This window comes from Callorhinus ursinus, unplaced genomic scaffold, assembly GCF_003265705.2.
Source record: "Callorhinus ursinus isolate GAN/ISIS: 27379988/994484 unplaced genomic scaffold, GSC_fseal_2.0 scaffold3, whole genome shotgun sequence".
In the NCBI taxonomy this organism is placed as follows: Eukaryota; Metazoa; Chordata; class Mammalia; order Carnivora; family Otariidae; genus Callorhinus; species Callorhinus ursinus.
Genome location: NW_027397065.1, coordinates 59,136,371 through 59,152,299, shown reverse-complemented (window position 1 = coordinate 59,152,299; position 15,929 = coordinate 59,136,371). Strand labels below are relative to the sequence as shown.

The following is a 15,929-nucleotide window of genomic DNA, read 5'->3' as shown; positions in this document are numbered from 1 at the left end:
GCATAACAAAGTACCACATACTACCTACCTAAAATAACACCTACTTATTAGCTTACAGTCTGTAAGTCAGAAGTCCAGACATGGCATAACTAGGTTCTCTGCTTAGGGTCTCACAATGCTGAAATCAAGATATTAGCTGGGCTGCATGCCCTCTGGAGTCTCCATGAAACAATCTGCTTCAAGCTCATTTTTGTTCCTGGCTAAATTCAGTTCCTTGTGGCTGTAGGACTGAAGTCCTTGCTTTCTTGGTAACTATCAGTTGGAGGCTGCTCTCACCTGACTTGTATTGGGGAGCAAGAATTCCTGTCCCCTCAAAGGTCCTTCTATCTGGGCTATGAATCACATCAACATGAGACAGATTAGCAGGAGAAGATCAAATTCAATAAGTGTACGTAAGGGGAATCCACACAGACATGGAAATTCCAAAGACAGTCAGGCAAAATGAGGTATATATGTCATTCTGAACTAAGGAGAAGGGGTTAAGTGTCTGGGATTTCAGAAGAAAGGTATACATTTCACAGGGTGATAAGAAGAGCGAGGTTTGGGAATTAAGATATTTGCCCTACCATACAGATGGGTCACACAGATAAATTTATCTCTGTTAATAACATTTATTCTGGGAGAGACCCCCAATTTAGATTCTTCTATATAGTTAAGGGAGGGGTAAAAATTTCTCTTGGGCACGTAGGGTCTCAAGTGCCTTCAGGTCAAAATAATCCACATGTCAAAGTGGCACTTTGGGGGTGGGGCTGGGAGGAGCTGTCCTGAACCCCTTCACTTGCCCCCCTCCATCTTCAAAGTTAGCAGTGGCATGTTGAATCCTCATGTTTTGAATTTCTCTTGACTACCCCGTCTCTGACTTCTAGACCCAGACTTAGAGAACTCCTGTGATTAAGTCACACCATACCGATAATCTCCCTATCTTAAGGTCAACAGATTTGTGACCTTAATTACATCTGAAAATTACCTTCACTGCAACACCTAGATTAGTGTTTGGGAGAAGGCATGTGTATACCAGGGCAGGACATTGGTGTGGTGCATGTGTGGAGGGGGTCAACTTTAGAATTTTTCCAACTACGTTGGTTTTTAATTTTTGAATCTACCTTAGATTCCAGACCGGCAATTTTCAACTGGGGTAGGTAGTGATTTTGCTCTCCTCTCATAGGGAACATTTGGTAACATCTGGAGAACGGCTAATCCACCTATAATGGATAAGAGAGTCCCCAAAATAAATATCCAGCCCAAGATGTCAGTAGCGTCAGGGTTGAGAAGCCCCACCTTAAAGAAAGTGTGAAGGAACATCCTCCTCCTCCCTCTCCCACTCCCCCTCCCCTACTCCTTTACAGAATTATCGTCATCACCCTCGGCCACGTAAATGTAAAAGTACTGCAGATGTGACACAGATGGAAGATAAAAAAAGACAGAAGGAAAACGATCTGGAGTATTATCTACATCTTACATACAGAGGAAACTTAAATTCTAGAATCCATAGGTTAATGGATGGTATACGGTGGGTATATTATTCAAAGTTACAAAGATAAAGAAAAAGAATAGTAATAAAACTCAAGATGGGGGGGGGAGAAGGTAAGGGAAGTTGGGAGTAGTAAGGAGACAGTAGACATTGCCTAAAATTGAGAAACAAATAAAAAATACTTTCAGCATTTCATTTAAAATGATGGAAGTAACCACTGATGGGTTACCCCCAAATATGGCATGTTGACATATTGAATATTTTAAGCGGAAGGACTTCAAGAAAACGGGACAAGCAAGAAGGTCACTCTGACCTTCTCCCCATCTTTCTCCTTGAAACGGGTCATAAAACCCTCAGATACGAGATGAAATTTATTAAATAAATGTATATGTTTTTCTTCTGTTAATGCCTTTGTCAGCTTAATTTTCAGACCCATTTAGGGACTCTAAGAGGATCAAGGAAAACTTTTCTTCCCTTGTAACACCAGAACTAAAACTTTTAAAGAGATTTAAAAAGCTTGTATCCAAGAAGTCGGTCTGTGAATAGGGAGGATACGGTGAGGGAAGGTTTTTAAATGATAAATTCTACTGTACTTCTGATTTTTTTTTACTACTCACTTGTTACTTTATAAAAACATAACCTTAAAAAAACCGAGGGGGTTAACCCAGATGATCTATTTGTAGAGGAAAAGTAACAGTATTGATGACACAATAATGTTTTAGTAAGTGTGATAGCCTATAAAAATAGAATTTCTTTAAGAAGCTGCTTGCCCAGGCACAAGGTCCTCATACAAAGTTTCACTTACATTGCAGTGAAATCTCATTTTAAAAATATAGCATAGAAACCTACTGTCATTATGGCTGCCCCCAAATTGTGTAGAATTATGGATCTGCCCTGGAAAAGGAGACACAATTTAAAATAATTCAAGTTCCAGAGAGCCCCCCTGAGTCCTTTCCACCTTGTAAGGACACAGGGAGAAGTCAGCAGTCTGCAACCCCACAAGAGGCCTTTCCACCAGACACCCAATCTGCCGATGCCTCAGAAACATGAGAAAAAAATGCTTGTTGTTTACTAGCTCCCCAGCCTCTGGCATGTTCTTCTAGCAGCCTGAACAGGGTAAGACATTTAGGAACCATTTTCCTTAGGTTCGCCTGAATTATCGTATTAAAAAGCATGATGGGTTTAAGTGGAAGAATGACCTATTTTTTGACAAAATCTGTCTTTCCATCAAAAAGAAAAACGTGGTGAGGGAGATTTTGCAAAACAAAGGTTACAGTGCCTAGGAGTGTGAAATTGCGCAAAGTCAGGTTGGGGCCTGTTTTACTCTGCGAAGGTGCTTGTTGTCACTCTCAGCACCCTCGATGCCAGTAGCTGCAGGTTTCAGTACTAGACTTCCCGGTAGAACCGTCCGCCTGCTCCCCCTAGCCCTTTGTGAAGCACCAGGTGCACAGATTTTGATCTGAATTCCTCTCCCTCTGCCCTACCTCCACCTGCACACCTTTTAGGGCCCACTGCTGGGGCTGCTGGACTGGGGAGGGTCTGGGGATCTGGATACAAAGCTTGTCTCTGCCACTTCCGGTGGGAGCATGGGCAAGTCATTTTACCTCTATGAGCTTCAGATTTCCTCATCCATAAAGTAGAAATATCAGTACAGAGCTCGCAGGATTGTTGGTGAGAATAAACAAATCACATGCTAATTAGTGTCGATGAGGGGAATTGGACAAAGGCCATTTGATGACATTTTAACCTACATGGGGCTCAGCACTTCCATGCGACCCATGACCACCTCCAAGTCAGCCTGGCAACACCGCTGCTTGGAACTGGTCATCAGGGAGGCACAGGACACCTGACACCTGGCAAGATAGACACCATGTTCCTGCCATCTGACAGCCGTTTGTGAAAACTACATCTTACTCTGCATCTGGAAGCTTCTGTGGACACACAAGGAGGCCCAAAGACAAGCCATGCAACAGGATCCACCAACAAGGTGTGGGAAAGATGGACCAGGAGTTAAGAGATGTAGGCTCCTTGTTAGGAGAGTGTAAGATAATCCCACATGGCACCCAACTCTGGATCCTTCCCTAGTGCACTAAGAACTCACTGTGGGAGCCAGATGGCTCTCTGAGCAAAGCAGACTTTTTTTTTTTAGCATCAGAGTTTATCAATCCAACAACAGTAGTTACTCAAACCTAGATGTGATATTAAAATGATATACAGCTAAAACTTTTCTATGTAGAAAATGAACTCCAATGTTTACAAACTCTAGATAATGCAATAAGAAATACACAAATTCACATAGAAAGCATTCTTATTGAAACTGTTAAACCTGAACGTGGTCATGAGGAAACAGGCAAACCCAGAATGTGGAACAGATTCTGCCCTAGACTCTCTTTTAAAAAGTTTGAGCCATGGAAAGAAAGCAAAAAGAAAAAAAGCAGGGGGGACTTTCTTAGAGTAAAAGTTATTAAAGAAATATAAGAATTAATTGCAATATGTGAACCTTGATTGATTAAAAAACTATACAAAAATTATACTCTGGAAATAGTTGGGGGAAAGTTAAATTAAAATTAAATTTAATTTAAAAATTAAATATATATATATATTCCTAATATATATACCTAATATATTAGGTAAATATATTCAGGTATAAAGCTGATAGTGTGATTATATACAAAAGGTCTTTATTCTTGGGGATGTCAAGTTGTAACACTAAAAAAAAGTTAGAAGTATCACGACATTTGCAACTTATTGTCAAACGGTTTAGCAAAAAAAATATGTATTTATATGTAAAATGTTTTATACACACATGCACACAAAGAGAGAAAAGAGAGAGAAAACAAATGTGGCAAAATATTAACAATTATTAATCTACGTGAAAGGTATACGAGTGTTCATTGTGCCAATCTTTCAACTTCTCTGTAGGTTTGCAAACCTTCATAAAAAAAGTTGGGAGAAATTAGATCTGTATGCTGCTCTTAAAATAGGATATGAAGAGAAGAACTATCTTTTCATTTCATTTTCAGATGAGTATATTATTGGCTACATTTGTATCCTGTATAATTTTTCCTTTAAGACATGTAGTTTGTTTTGCCCTGTTGACTCCCAATAAGGAACATTCACGAGATAAATTTATAAGCAACCGTGGCCAAGTCCAGTTGAGGAACTGTCTGTGTAGGTTCGTTTGCAAACACTTTATAAGAACTTTTATGGCTGTGGATTTCTGGTTTCCCCTGATGTGCCCCTTTACTTTTCCTCTGACCGGCATGTTTCTTCTTGTGGCAGGAGTTGCCCTTAGCGTTTTTCTTGGCTGCTTGTTCTTTCATCCACTGCTTAATAACATGACTGTGCGGGCTGACACAGATTCTTCTGCGCCTGACGTGAAGGCTGCCAAGGAGGGAAGATAAACAAAGTCACTGATGGAAAGTCGAAGTAAAAACTTAGTGACTCAGGGGCAGTTCCCACTTTGAGACACGAGACTGGATCCTAAAGCCGTGGAGCCCGAGGCTGAATCCTCACTACCCTGTGGCCCGTGGCTCCTCAGTGGCAGCGTTAAAAGGAGGAGGAAGAGGGGCGCCTGGGTGGCTCAGTCGGTTTAGCATCTGCCTTCGGCTCAGGTCATGGTCCCAGGGTCCTGGGATCGAGTCCTGCATCGGGCTCCTTGCTTCTCCCTCTCGCTCTGCCTACTTGTGCTCTCTCTTTTTCTGTCAAATAAATAAATAAAATGGAAAAAAAAAAAAAAAGGAGGAGGAGGGCAGCAATGAGGGGAACGAGAGAAACCAAGGGCAAACAATGGTCTTCCTGACCCAGAGCTTCACCCAACAAAATCAACTCACACCTCACAGCCCACCTCAAACATCTCCGTGAAGTTTTTCTAGATTCTCTCGGCTAAATGCCCTGCTTTCCCTTTGGGTCTCTCAGTATTACCTCTCTTCTAGGACTTAGCTTATGCTGTTTTTGTATGACTTTTTGTTTCAAACCTTACCCTTGTCCTGGGGTGTGATGTTCTCCTCTCTTTGAAGGAGGAATAGTCTGGAATTGTCTTGAAAAAAGGCCTTGTTCACAGTAGGAATTCAGTAGTTATAGATACGAAGTGAAAATTGTTCAAAATAAAAACAGTCTGGTTTTGTTTTTAATGAAAGAATCAACTAAAATGTTCTCAGTGTTTGATAAGATTTTAATATACTATAGATTCATACCCCTTCTCAAGTGTTTTCATGTTTTAAATTTTCACCTTGGGGTGAAGGAACCATAAAGCAGCATTCACAATTTCTAGTAACTGGAAGAATTTCTTGTTACAAAAGATATTGTGACTTTTAATTTGCCCCCAGGTGCCATCCAGCTTTTATTAAATGTCACAGATCCTGCTGGCTCTACATAGACAATATTCTGTGTCTGAATAAAATGAGCCCTTGCCCCTGTTACTGGCGGGGGGGACCCCGAAGGATAGAGGGTAGGTTGTCACTTCTCCAGATGACCCAAGAGGAATCATCTGCTAATATGGGGACTCTTGAAATGAGGGGAAAAGCTGGGAAAGGTCTCAATGAGCTTAAGCAAAATAAAGCCAGCATATGGGAATATTAATTTGAAAGAAGTGAGGCTTCTTGATAGGAGGACAATACATTCACTAAGTGTCTTCCACTGAGAGGTCCTCCAAAGGAAATCTCCCTCTCCTGCGGCCAGTTGCGTTGCCTTTGGCTGCTAGAGAAGAGAACCTGGAGGTAGTGCTCAGTGGGGGAAGAAAAAAAAAGAGTTGAAGCTCCTATCCTTCCCAAAGGACTAAAACGCTTTCCTTTCCCTGTGGTGCCAGCACGAATCTGAGCAGACATCCAGCGGAGAAAGACTCCACTGACATCCAGTTAAGCCCACAGGGTTCACAGGAGGGAACTAGCGCTCGAACTCCCTCAGTCTGTGAGGAATGAGGGGCACTGGCACCGGAGCTGAAGGTGAGCCCTGGATGGGGGCAGTGCGGACAGAGGGCCAGGGGTGTGGAGAGCCATGGGAAGATGGGAAACAGCTACCATGCAGGACCCTTTGCAAAGGCCTGCCCCGTGGGGCCTCAAGCTCTCAAGGTAATACAAGGGGGGAAAAGCAGCTACCAGAACACAGCTCCCAAATCCAAGATGCTAGGATGTTTTCAAATCTTAAAGTTTAAAGCCTGCTTAAACCTGCACTTGTACCTCCGGTGTACTCATCATCAGGATAAAAAGAGATGAGGTAATGTTGGACGAGGAGGTGGCCTATCCCACACTCCCTCCTCTACCCCGACTCCACAGTATTCTGCTGGGCGCTGACCCAGCCTGTTGTGTATTTCTTGGTGGAGAGTTTGGGCTCTGAGAAAACCATAAGGCTGATCCCCTGATGCTTTTGCCCAAAAGAGAGTAGCTAGAGATGGTCCCAGGGACCTAGAGGGGTGGCCCTACCACAGAGATCAAACCTGTAATTGTCCCTTGAACCTGATTTCTTTACCCCTTCCCCTAAGCAGAGCAGCCCCTCAACAATCACTTTTCAAAAAATGCTCAGATAACTTTATTTAATAACTCCAAGTTTTCTTCCCAACAGATATCTGTGTGCTTCAAAAACCTCAGCCCTCTGCCCAAGATAAACAAATCTGCACTGTGTTTATGTTAAGAAATAACCAGAAGCTCTTTAATGAAGTCGCTGTAAAAGGGTTTAAACAAGCAAACTCCCCTCTCAGAGAACAAAAATTTCAATGATCATCTATAGGGTGTAAACAAAGGACCTATTCTAGGCAGAAAAGGAAAAGGAAAGAAATCCAGTGAGTTCACTATAAGCTCATTTATATCTGTTAGTTGTGATTAATAATACGTGCTTTTGGGGAGTTATATTTCCAACACTTGCAATGTTTTCTGTATCTAAAAATCTGTACTTGAATAAATTATTTTTAGATCTAAGTGATTGACTTCATGGTTTCACTTTAATTAAAATTAAGTGCTTTTTAAAATGAAAAGTCATGTTTTTTTTTATATTTTCCCTTATCAAAATGAGAACTTATTTCTTTTCCTATACCTTTTTTTCTGAAAATCCTGTTACCAATGGCATCCCCCGCTAATTCCCAGCATCTGTTCTTACTCTTACATACAGAGAGAAACTTCCTCTCCTTCTTTCCCCATGCCTTCCTGGGAGTCCCATGGGATCCCTTACAAGTTCGAAGGCTTCTATGGTCTGAGGTGTCGTGTGCCGGAAGTGACAGTTGAGCATTTGGTGTTTCTGAGAGTAGCCAGGCAGATAGGTAGGTAGACCTGACACAAACATCTAGATGTTTCCAATTCTCCAGAGTACTATCTATCCATGAACTGCCTACGGATTTTTACTCTCCAACTATTACCAACACTAATTTATTAAGATCAAATAAAAGACTGTTAGAATCTCGGCCATGTGCTAAGAGAGTTTCTCAAAGAAATTGGGAACTTGAAGCAACCCTCAGAAAGTACCTCATTAGTAAGTGCTCCCAGGATTGCTATAGGAACCACTGGTTCCCAGTGTAAACCACCTAAGCCAATGGATCCAGTGTGGTAATAGGAACTGAGGAGAAGCAGAGAGTCCTCAATCCTTACCCTCCTGCCATATAGACACTCATGCTCATTAAAAGTTTGAGTCAGAATTATCTTTCTCTGCACATCTAACCCCAAGTGTAATTTTTTTTTTTTAAGAAAGAGAGCGTGAGTGGGGATTGGGGGAGCAGAGAGAGAATCTCTAAGCTCCATGTCGATGTGGGGCTTGATCTCATGACCCTGAAATCATAACCTGAGCCAAAATCCAGAGTTAGACATTTAACTGACTGAGCCACCCATGTGCTCCCCTCCCAATTGTGATTTTTAAACTGTATCATATCTACGATCTTTTTGTGGATCTTATAAAATCTGTGAACCTTCTCCCCAGAAAACAATGCTCATACATTCAGACCCACTAATTTCAGGGAGTTCACAGCCCCCTGACCTGAAGGAAATCTATCAGTGGACATCTTACAAACTCTTCCTCTGAACTTCTAAGAATCTTGTCTTGGAGCAGTGTTTCTCAAAGTTGGGTAATAGATGGATCCCTCTGAAAGGGGGAAAAAATCGATCTTAAATCTCAGAGAATGGTCTGCAGGACTCAGCTGAATAGAATCACGGGAGACTCTAGGAAGGCAGAGTCCATTTGGTTGCTGCAGCATTCCCAGCACAAGCTGAGGATAGAATGGTGCTTGGTACAGAAACGTTAATCAATAACTACTTGTTGAATTCATTGAATAAATAAAGAGGCTTCTCAGTGACTCAGGAACTCAGGCATAAGCAATAAGCTTATTTGTAGCCCCAAGAAGGGGATGAAATGGTTCACTAGCATCCCCTGTAGCCGTAAGTGGTGTTAAAACCAGCATACCAGAGAGATGCCTAATACACTGTCCTTATGATTTGAAGGTGCCAGATAAAATGAAGTTTGGGGAGAGCATTTTATGATGGGTCCCACCATCACTTTTGAGAGATCTTTGAAGTATATGGTGTTCTGAACAACAAGACCTGGTTCATAGGCCATCTCTGCAATTCTCTAGCTGTATGTCACCAGGTTAACTATATACTCCTCAGGCACAGCTTTATCTTGTGTGACATGGAGATAATTTATGCTTTTCTCACAGTATTGTTGTCAGAATCCAGATTTGCTACATTCCAATGCATTTCAGACTTTAAAGTTTCTATGGGGATATGAAGAACACAGAAATCTAAAGTTTTTATTTTTTTTAAGATTTTATTTATTTATTTGAGAGAAAGCATGAGCTGGGGAAGGGGCAGAGGGAGAAGCAGACTCCCCATTGAGCGGGGAGCCTGACGCGGGGCTCGATCCCAGGACCCCGGGATTATGACCTGAGCTGAAGGCAGACGCTCAACGACTGAGCCACCCAGCCATTCCAGAAATCTAAAGTGTTTAATAACTGAGCCAGAGGTAAGCTTGAAAAGGGTTCACCATGAGCCAACAGCCCAGAATCAAGAGCAAATATGGGCATTTGTGCTTGATTGTATGTGACAGGTACAGACATCTCTCTATTTCTCTTTGAACCTTGTATACACTCTTGATGCATTCAGAGTAAAAAATGACAGCAACCCATAAACTTGCCTAGAAAAAGCTACAGGTAAAGCCAGAAAATAGAACAGAGACACCTTCTGTTTTCATTTTTGTTTTGTTTTCTCACTCAGAAGGTCCCTAGTGTTGCTTGGAAAACTCATACACACTGTCCAGTGGCTGAAGGTGTTTATCCTGAATCCCACACCGCAGTGGGGGCAGCAGAGGCCAGCGTGGGGCTCTGGACATGCCCGTCCTGAGACTGTGTGCTCACCCCGGGGAGCCTGGGGTCGGAACAAAGGTGGAATATTTACTCTCCCCTCCCTTGTTTGAATGATTCTTTGTATGCTGCATAGCAGGCAAAGCCTGCCCAACCTACTGCGCACGGGCTGAGAAAGGATCCCTGGACAGGTTTAGACCCTCCCTGTGGAAGAGTGCTCACATGACAGCAGCCAAGTCACAGTCCCCGTCAGCTCTCTGGATGCGGCACAGATTCACTCTCTCCAGAAGCCTTCGGGAGACATGATGAGAAACCTCAGTGCAACAGCTGGAGGCAATGGGAAGTATGGCTGAAAGAAGAAAGAAAGAAAATGTTAGTCTTACAGGATGCCTGGGTGGCTCGGTTAAGCGACTGCCTTTGGCTCAGGTCATGATCCCGGAGTCCCGGAATCGAGTCCCACGTCGGGCTCCCTGCTCAGCAGGGAGTCTGCTTCTCCCTCTGACCCTACCCCCTCTTGGGCTCTCTCTCACTCTCTCTCTCTCTCTCTCTCAAATAAGTAAATAAAATCTTAAAAAAAACCCAATAATCCAATTAAAAAATGGGCAGAAGACATGAACAGACATTTCTCCAAAGAAGACACACAGATGGCCAATAGACACATGAAGAGATGCTCAACAGCACTGATCATCAGGGAAATGCAAATCAAAACCACAATGAGATATCACCTCACACCTATCAGAATGGCTAAAATCAACACCACAAGAAACAACAAGTGTCGCTGAGGATGTGGAGAAAAAGGAATCCTCGTGCACTGTTGGTGGGGATGCAAACTGGTGCAAGCCACTCTGGAAAACAGTATGGAGGTTCCTCAAAAAGTAAAAAATAGAACTACCTTATAATCCAGTAATCACACTACTGGGTATTTACCCCAAAAATACAAAAACACTAATTCAAAGGGATATATGTAACACTGTGTTTATAGCAGCATTATTTACAATATGCAAATTATGGAAGCAGCCCAAGTATCCATCAATAGATGAATGGATAAAGAAGATGGAGAGAGACAGAGAAAGAGTGTGTGTGTGTGTGTGTGTGTGTTGGAACATTATTCAGCCAACAAAAAGAATGAAATATTGCCATTTGCAACAACATTGGATAGAGCCAGGGAGTATAACGTTAAGTGAAATAAGTCGGTCAGAGAAAGAGAAATACCACGTGATTTTACTCATATGTGGAATTTAAGAAACAAAACAAATAAGCAAAGGTAAAAAAAAGGAAGGAAGGAAGGAAGGAAAGAAAAGAAGGAAGGAAGAAAGAGAGAGGCAAGCCAAGAAACAGACTCTTGACTATAGAGAACAAACTGATGGTTACCAGAGGGGAGGTGGGTGGGGGGCCGGGTAAAACAGGTGATGGGGATGAAGGAGGGCACTTGCGATGAGCACCGGGTGATGCATGGAAGTGTTGAATCACTATATTGTACACCCGAAACTAATATAACATTGTCTGTTAACTGTACTGGCATTTAAAAACAAAACAACAAACAAATAATGGCCTGGCTCTCTTTTTACTTTATTTTATTTAAATTCAATTAAATAACATATAGTGTATTATTAGTTTCAGAGGTAGAGTTCAGTGATTCATCAGTTGCATATAACACCCAGTGCTCATGACATCACGTCTGGCTCTCTTCTTAGATTCCAGAGAAACAGAATGCCAATCCACCCAAGCAAGGGTCAGAAACTTACTAAGGGCTTTGTGAATGCAGACCTGGGACAGGACACGTCTCTCCCTTCCAGAACTTACACTGTATTTGGGGAAGATGAAACATTAAGTACAGGCAAAGACACAAAACCAGTGAAGAGATGAAAGAAGTGAGATGGACAGAGTGTCCCACAGAGTTTAGAAGAGAAGGACCACATGGGCCCCTGGAGCAGGTTTGCGTTTCCTACCAGGGAAGGACTCGGATGAATCTTCAAAGATTTGGACGGGTGGAGAAAAAGGAACACAACTTGTCAATACTAAAGGAAGTGCATGGTCAAGAATCCTGAGACAGGGTCTCTTGCTGCAGCGACGCGAGTGGGAGCACCAGGCGCCTGGCTCGGAGCGGAACTCCACGGATGGCAGACAAGCCGGACATGGGGGAAATCGCCAGCTTCGATAAGGCCAAGCTGAAGAAAACGGAGACGCAGGAGAAGAACACCCTGCCGACCAAAGAGACCATTGAGCAGGAGAAGCGGAGTGAAATTTCCTAAGAATCTAGAGGATTCCCCACCCCCGTCATCTTCGAGACACTCCAGTCGTGATGTGGAGGAAGAAGAGCCACCTGCAAGATGGACACGAGCGACAAGCTGCACTGTGAACCCGGGCACTCCGGGCCGACGCCACCGGCCTGCGGGTCTCTGAGGGGACCCCCCCCAATCGGACTGCCAAATTCTCCGGTTTGCCCTGGGATATTATAGCAAATTATTTGTATGTTTAATGAAAATAAAACACACCTCGTGGCATGGCAAAAAAAAAAAAAAAAAAAAAAAAAGAATCCTGAGACAGGAAAGACCAAGATGTATTGAGGGTCTGGAGAGAAATCAACCACTTCATCTGAACTGGGTAGTTAGGAAGGTGAGCGATGGGAGATTTGGTTCAAAAGATAGACTGAGATCACACTATTGAGGCCCTGAATGTGAGTCTAAGGAGGGTTAGTTTTTATGAAATGGGGACCATTAGAGATTTGGGAAAGGAGAAGGATTTTAGGAAAATCCATCTTGCAATGATAAGCAAGATGCATTAAGGTGGAGAGTGACTGGAGAAGGAGGAGCTTATGTTCCCCTGATGTAAGGAGGGCAGCACAAACACGGAAGGAAATCCAATCCCCTGCTGAAATGTGTATCTGCAGATCCCTACGGGCCTTATGCACACAGTATTCTACGCTTCCCATTCCACCAAGTGGGTAGTGAATTTTTAAAGTATTTTTCGGAAATTACAGCCAATAGTGGGTGAAGATGTCAGCCTCATAACAGAAGGTAGCCACTGAATTAGGTGCTAAAAGAAATGTTTAGATCCCTCTGCAGTGTCTGCTGTAAGCAACAGAGGTATCTGCCATTAGGATACGGGAAGATCTCTATATCCATGCCTTGTCCACATGGAAACATCAGGTCACTCACAACAATGGAGTAGAGAAGGAAGCTGATTATGAAATTAAGAATGTTTATGTGAGGGGCGCCTGGGTGGCTCCATTGTTAAGCGTCTGCCTTTGGCTCAGGTCATGGTCCCAGGGTCCTGGGATCGAGCCCCGCATCAGGCTCTCTGCTCAGAGGAAAGCCTGCTTCTCCCTCTCCCACTCCCCCTGCTTGTGTTCCCTCTCTCGCTGTGTCTCTCTCTGTCAAATAAATAAAATCTTAAAAAGAAAAAAGAATGTTTATGTGACCCCAAAAAATGTTTATGTGTCCCACTCTTTGAGCATCAAAACTTTCCATTATTACTCATTTATTCACTTATTCATTCAATTATTCAACAACATTTATTGAGCAGTTAAAATGTTCCAGGCACAATACCAGTAAGTAGGAGGTACAAGAATAAATAAAATAGTATGTCCCTGTCCTCAAGAGGCTATAGTAGAGGAGGCACATTTGGAACTAAATGCTTAGGATTCAATCCTTTTGGCCTACTACAATTGTACTTCTGGAATTCTGTCCTTCCAAAAGGCTCCCACAAGACTTAAAGACGGGTGCACAGCTGTTCACTATAGCAAAACATTAGAGCCCATCTAAATGTCTACCAAGAGTTAAATAACTAATCGTACATCCAAATGGAGTAAAGGATGAGGGATATATACACTAAGATAAACGAATGCCCATAATTTATTGTTAAGTGAGAAAAGCAAGTTTCAGTCCAAGAACTGTAAATGATCCCATTTTTATAAAAAGAATGTGACACATACACAAAGGAAAAATTATGGAAATATATATGCCCAAATTTATAAGCAAAAACTACCTCTAGAGAGGGGGCCAGTTTTCAACAAGCATGCAATATTTCTATTTTTTTAAGCCTCCACTGCTATGGAAATTCTGAACCAAGTCCTACTATAGAAACAGAAAATTAGAAAAATTAACTGTAAGTAGGGAAGACAAGGTTGGCATCCCACATGCCCCCACTTTTAAGCCACTAATTTGAATTAATATAGTTGAAATATATCCACATAAGTGTTAGAGTATTAATGGTCCTGCTCAGCCTCACTTGTTTTAATTTAGCTGTCAAGCAAGTCTGCAGCAGCCCAAATGAGGAAAATGTTCACCTTTCCCAGGGCAAGCTATGTCATGCCACGAGGATCTACCTCCTTCCTCTCAATCTAGACCAAGGGGCTTTTCATTTTGTTATACATATAATATATGCATTGTTATGCAATGTTATGCATATGTGCAGAGAGGAATACCCAAGCCCCGAACAACCAGATTCACCAGAATAGGAAAAGCAAACCTTTACTAAGTGTCCACTCTGTGCCAGGTCCTGAACTCTGCATTAGAAATGTTGAAATAAACAAGGCATAGTTTCTGTCCTTGTGATATTGAATAGTCCAGTGGGAGGCAGGGAGGTCAACAAATAGTCACAACACAGCAAAACAAATGTTAACAGACTGATGGTCAAAGTCACAACAAGGTTACAAGCGAAAGAAGCCAGATTCAAAAGGCCGCATAGTATACAATTCCATTTACAGGAAATTTCCAGGATAGGCAAATCCACAGAGACAAGAAAGCAGATTAGTTGTAGCCAGGGGTTGGGGGCAGCGGGAATGGGGAGTGACTGCTAGCAGGTGCATGGTCTCTTCTGGGGTTAATGAAACATGTTGGAACTGGATAGTAGTGATGGTTGTACAAATCTGTGAATATACTAAAAACCACTGAATCGTACACTTTAAAATGGTGAATTTTATGGTATGTGAATTATATTTCCATTTTTGAAGTGTTATAGGAGAACAGAACATTGGTTGTCCTTACACTTATTAATGAATTTATTTCTTAAAACTAATTGCTTATTTAGCTACGCTGTGCTTCCTATTCTCCAAGTTAAGTTTGATATCCCAAAGTTTTGGGTTTATTCATGTAGCCATCCATTCATTCATCATCTTACTATGTAAGAATTACAGGTGAATTCTTATAGAGTGATCTCTCTCTCTCTCTCTCTCTCTATATATATATATACTTATAAGTTCTTATATAGTGAATCACTATGCTAGCCCCTGGGAGTAGAAAGATGACGAGTTACCAGCTTCAGAGAGCTAATACTCAGAACCCTGCTATTAGTTTTGACCCGAGTAGCTATAAAATATGAAATGGACTTTCAGAAGCATTGTAGGAATTAAGAATCATAGGCAAACCTGTGTGATTAGGAATTTGAGTTATCTGAGTGGTGACATCAATTCAGGAATAGTTTTATGCCAGAAAAGCACCCAGGACCTATATGCACTTAGTAAACTGGATTACATTTCTCCTATGTTAAGGTAGGATGGACACACCTGGAGATCCTTTAACCTAAACTGGATTAACTATCGAAAGGCAAGAGGCAGGCCAGATTTATTACATGTTGGCAGAAGTGACTGGTGCCCTCCTGAGGCAGTTGGAAATATAAAAAACCAAGAGAGATGGAATCCTTTGAAGAGTGCTCAAAAAGTGAGGCTACCAAAACTGTTATCAGGGCAGTTCAGACTGGGGCAATGTTAACATTCTTCTGGGGAACAGCGCCTCCTACAGGTTTTTTTCATTCAGCCTCCTGTCAGAATATTTCCATTTCAGAGTGGTCAGCAACTCCCTCTATTTCAATGATGATCCAGAATTTCCAGATAGGAAAGATTTAGAGATGACAATAAGGTTGAAAAAAGGGATCAGGTGACGTTTCCTCCGCATTTACATAGTTTTAATTCAACTGATACAGTTACTTGGTTGGGAAAGCAAGCTAATATGAGATTAGAAAGCTAAGCCTTCCCAATAACACCACCCTGGTCTACCACTGCATAAAGCAAGAAATCCCACGGGAAAGAACCTGCTTTTGTTCCCAAGCTGCAGTTCACACAGACACAGACTGTCTGATGGAGTAGGGGTTCTCTGAGGGAAATCTGGGAAGAAAATTATTGCAAATAAAAAAGAAGTCTTGCAGAGTGGGCTTAATAAAACTGCAGGGCCCAGAGGTGTGAAC

At 42.2% G+C, this 15,929-nt stretch overlaps 2 protein-coding genes across 2 annotated transcripts in view; one reads left to right on the top strand and one right to left on the bottom strand.

The window, feature by feature from the left end:
* Positions 1–3,731: 3,731 nt before the first annotated feature.
* Positions 3,732–15,929, bottom strand: part of CCL28 (C-C motif chemokine ligand 28) — a 30,523-nt gene continuing 18,325 nt past the window's right edge. The window contains exons 2-3 of the mRNA XM_025867323.2: positions 9,969–10,095; positions 3,732–4,855 (exon numbers count right to left, since the gene is read on the bottom strand). Of these exons, the coding sequence (XP_025723108.2) occupies positions 4,588–4,855; positions 9,969–10,095 (395 nt within the window). The 3' untranslated portion in view covers positions 3,732–4,587. The remainder of the gene's footprint in view (positions 4,856–9,968; positions 10,096–15,929) is intronic.
* LOC112820241 (thymosin beta-10) lies at positions 11,846–12,252 on the top strand. The gene has a single exon (XM_025867324.2). The coding sequence runs from the start codon at positions 11,864–11,866 to the stop codon at positions 11,996–11,998; it is 135 nt and encodes a 44-aa protein (XP_025723109.1). The 5' UTR covers positions 11,846–11,863; the 3' UTR covers positions 11,999–12,252.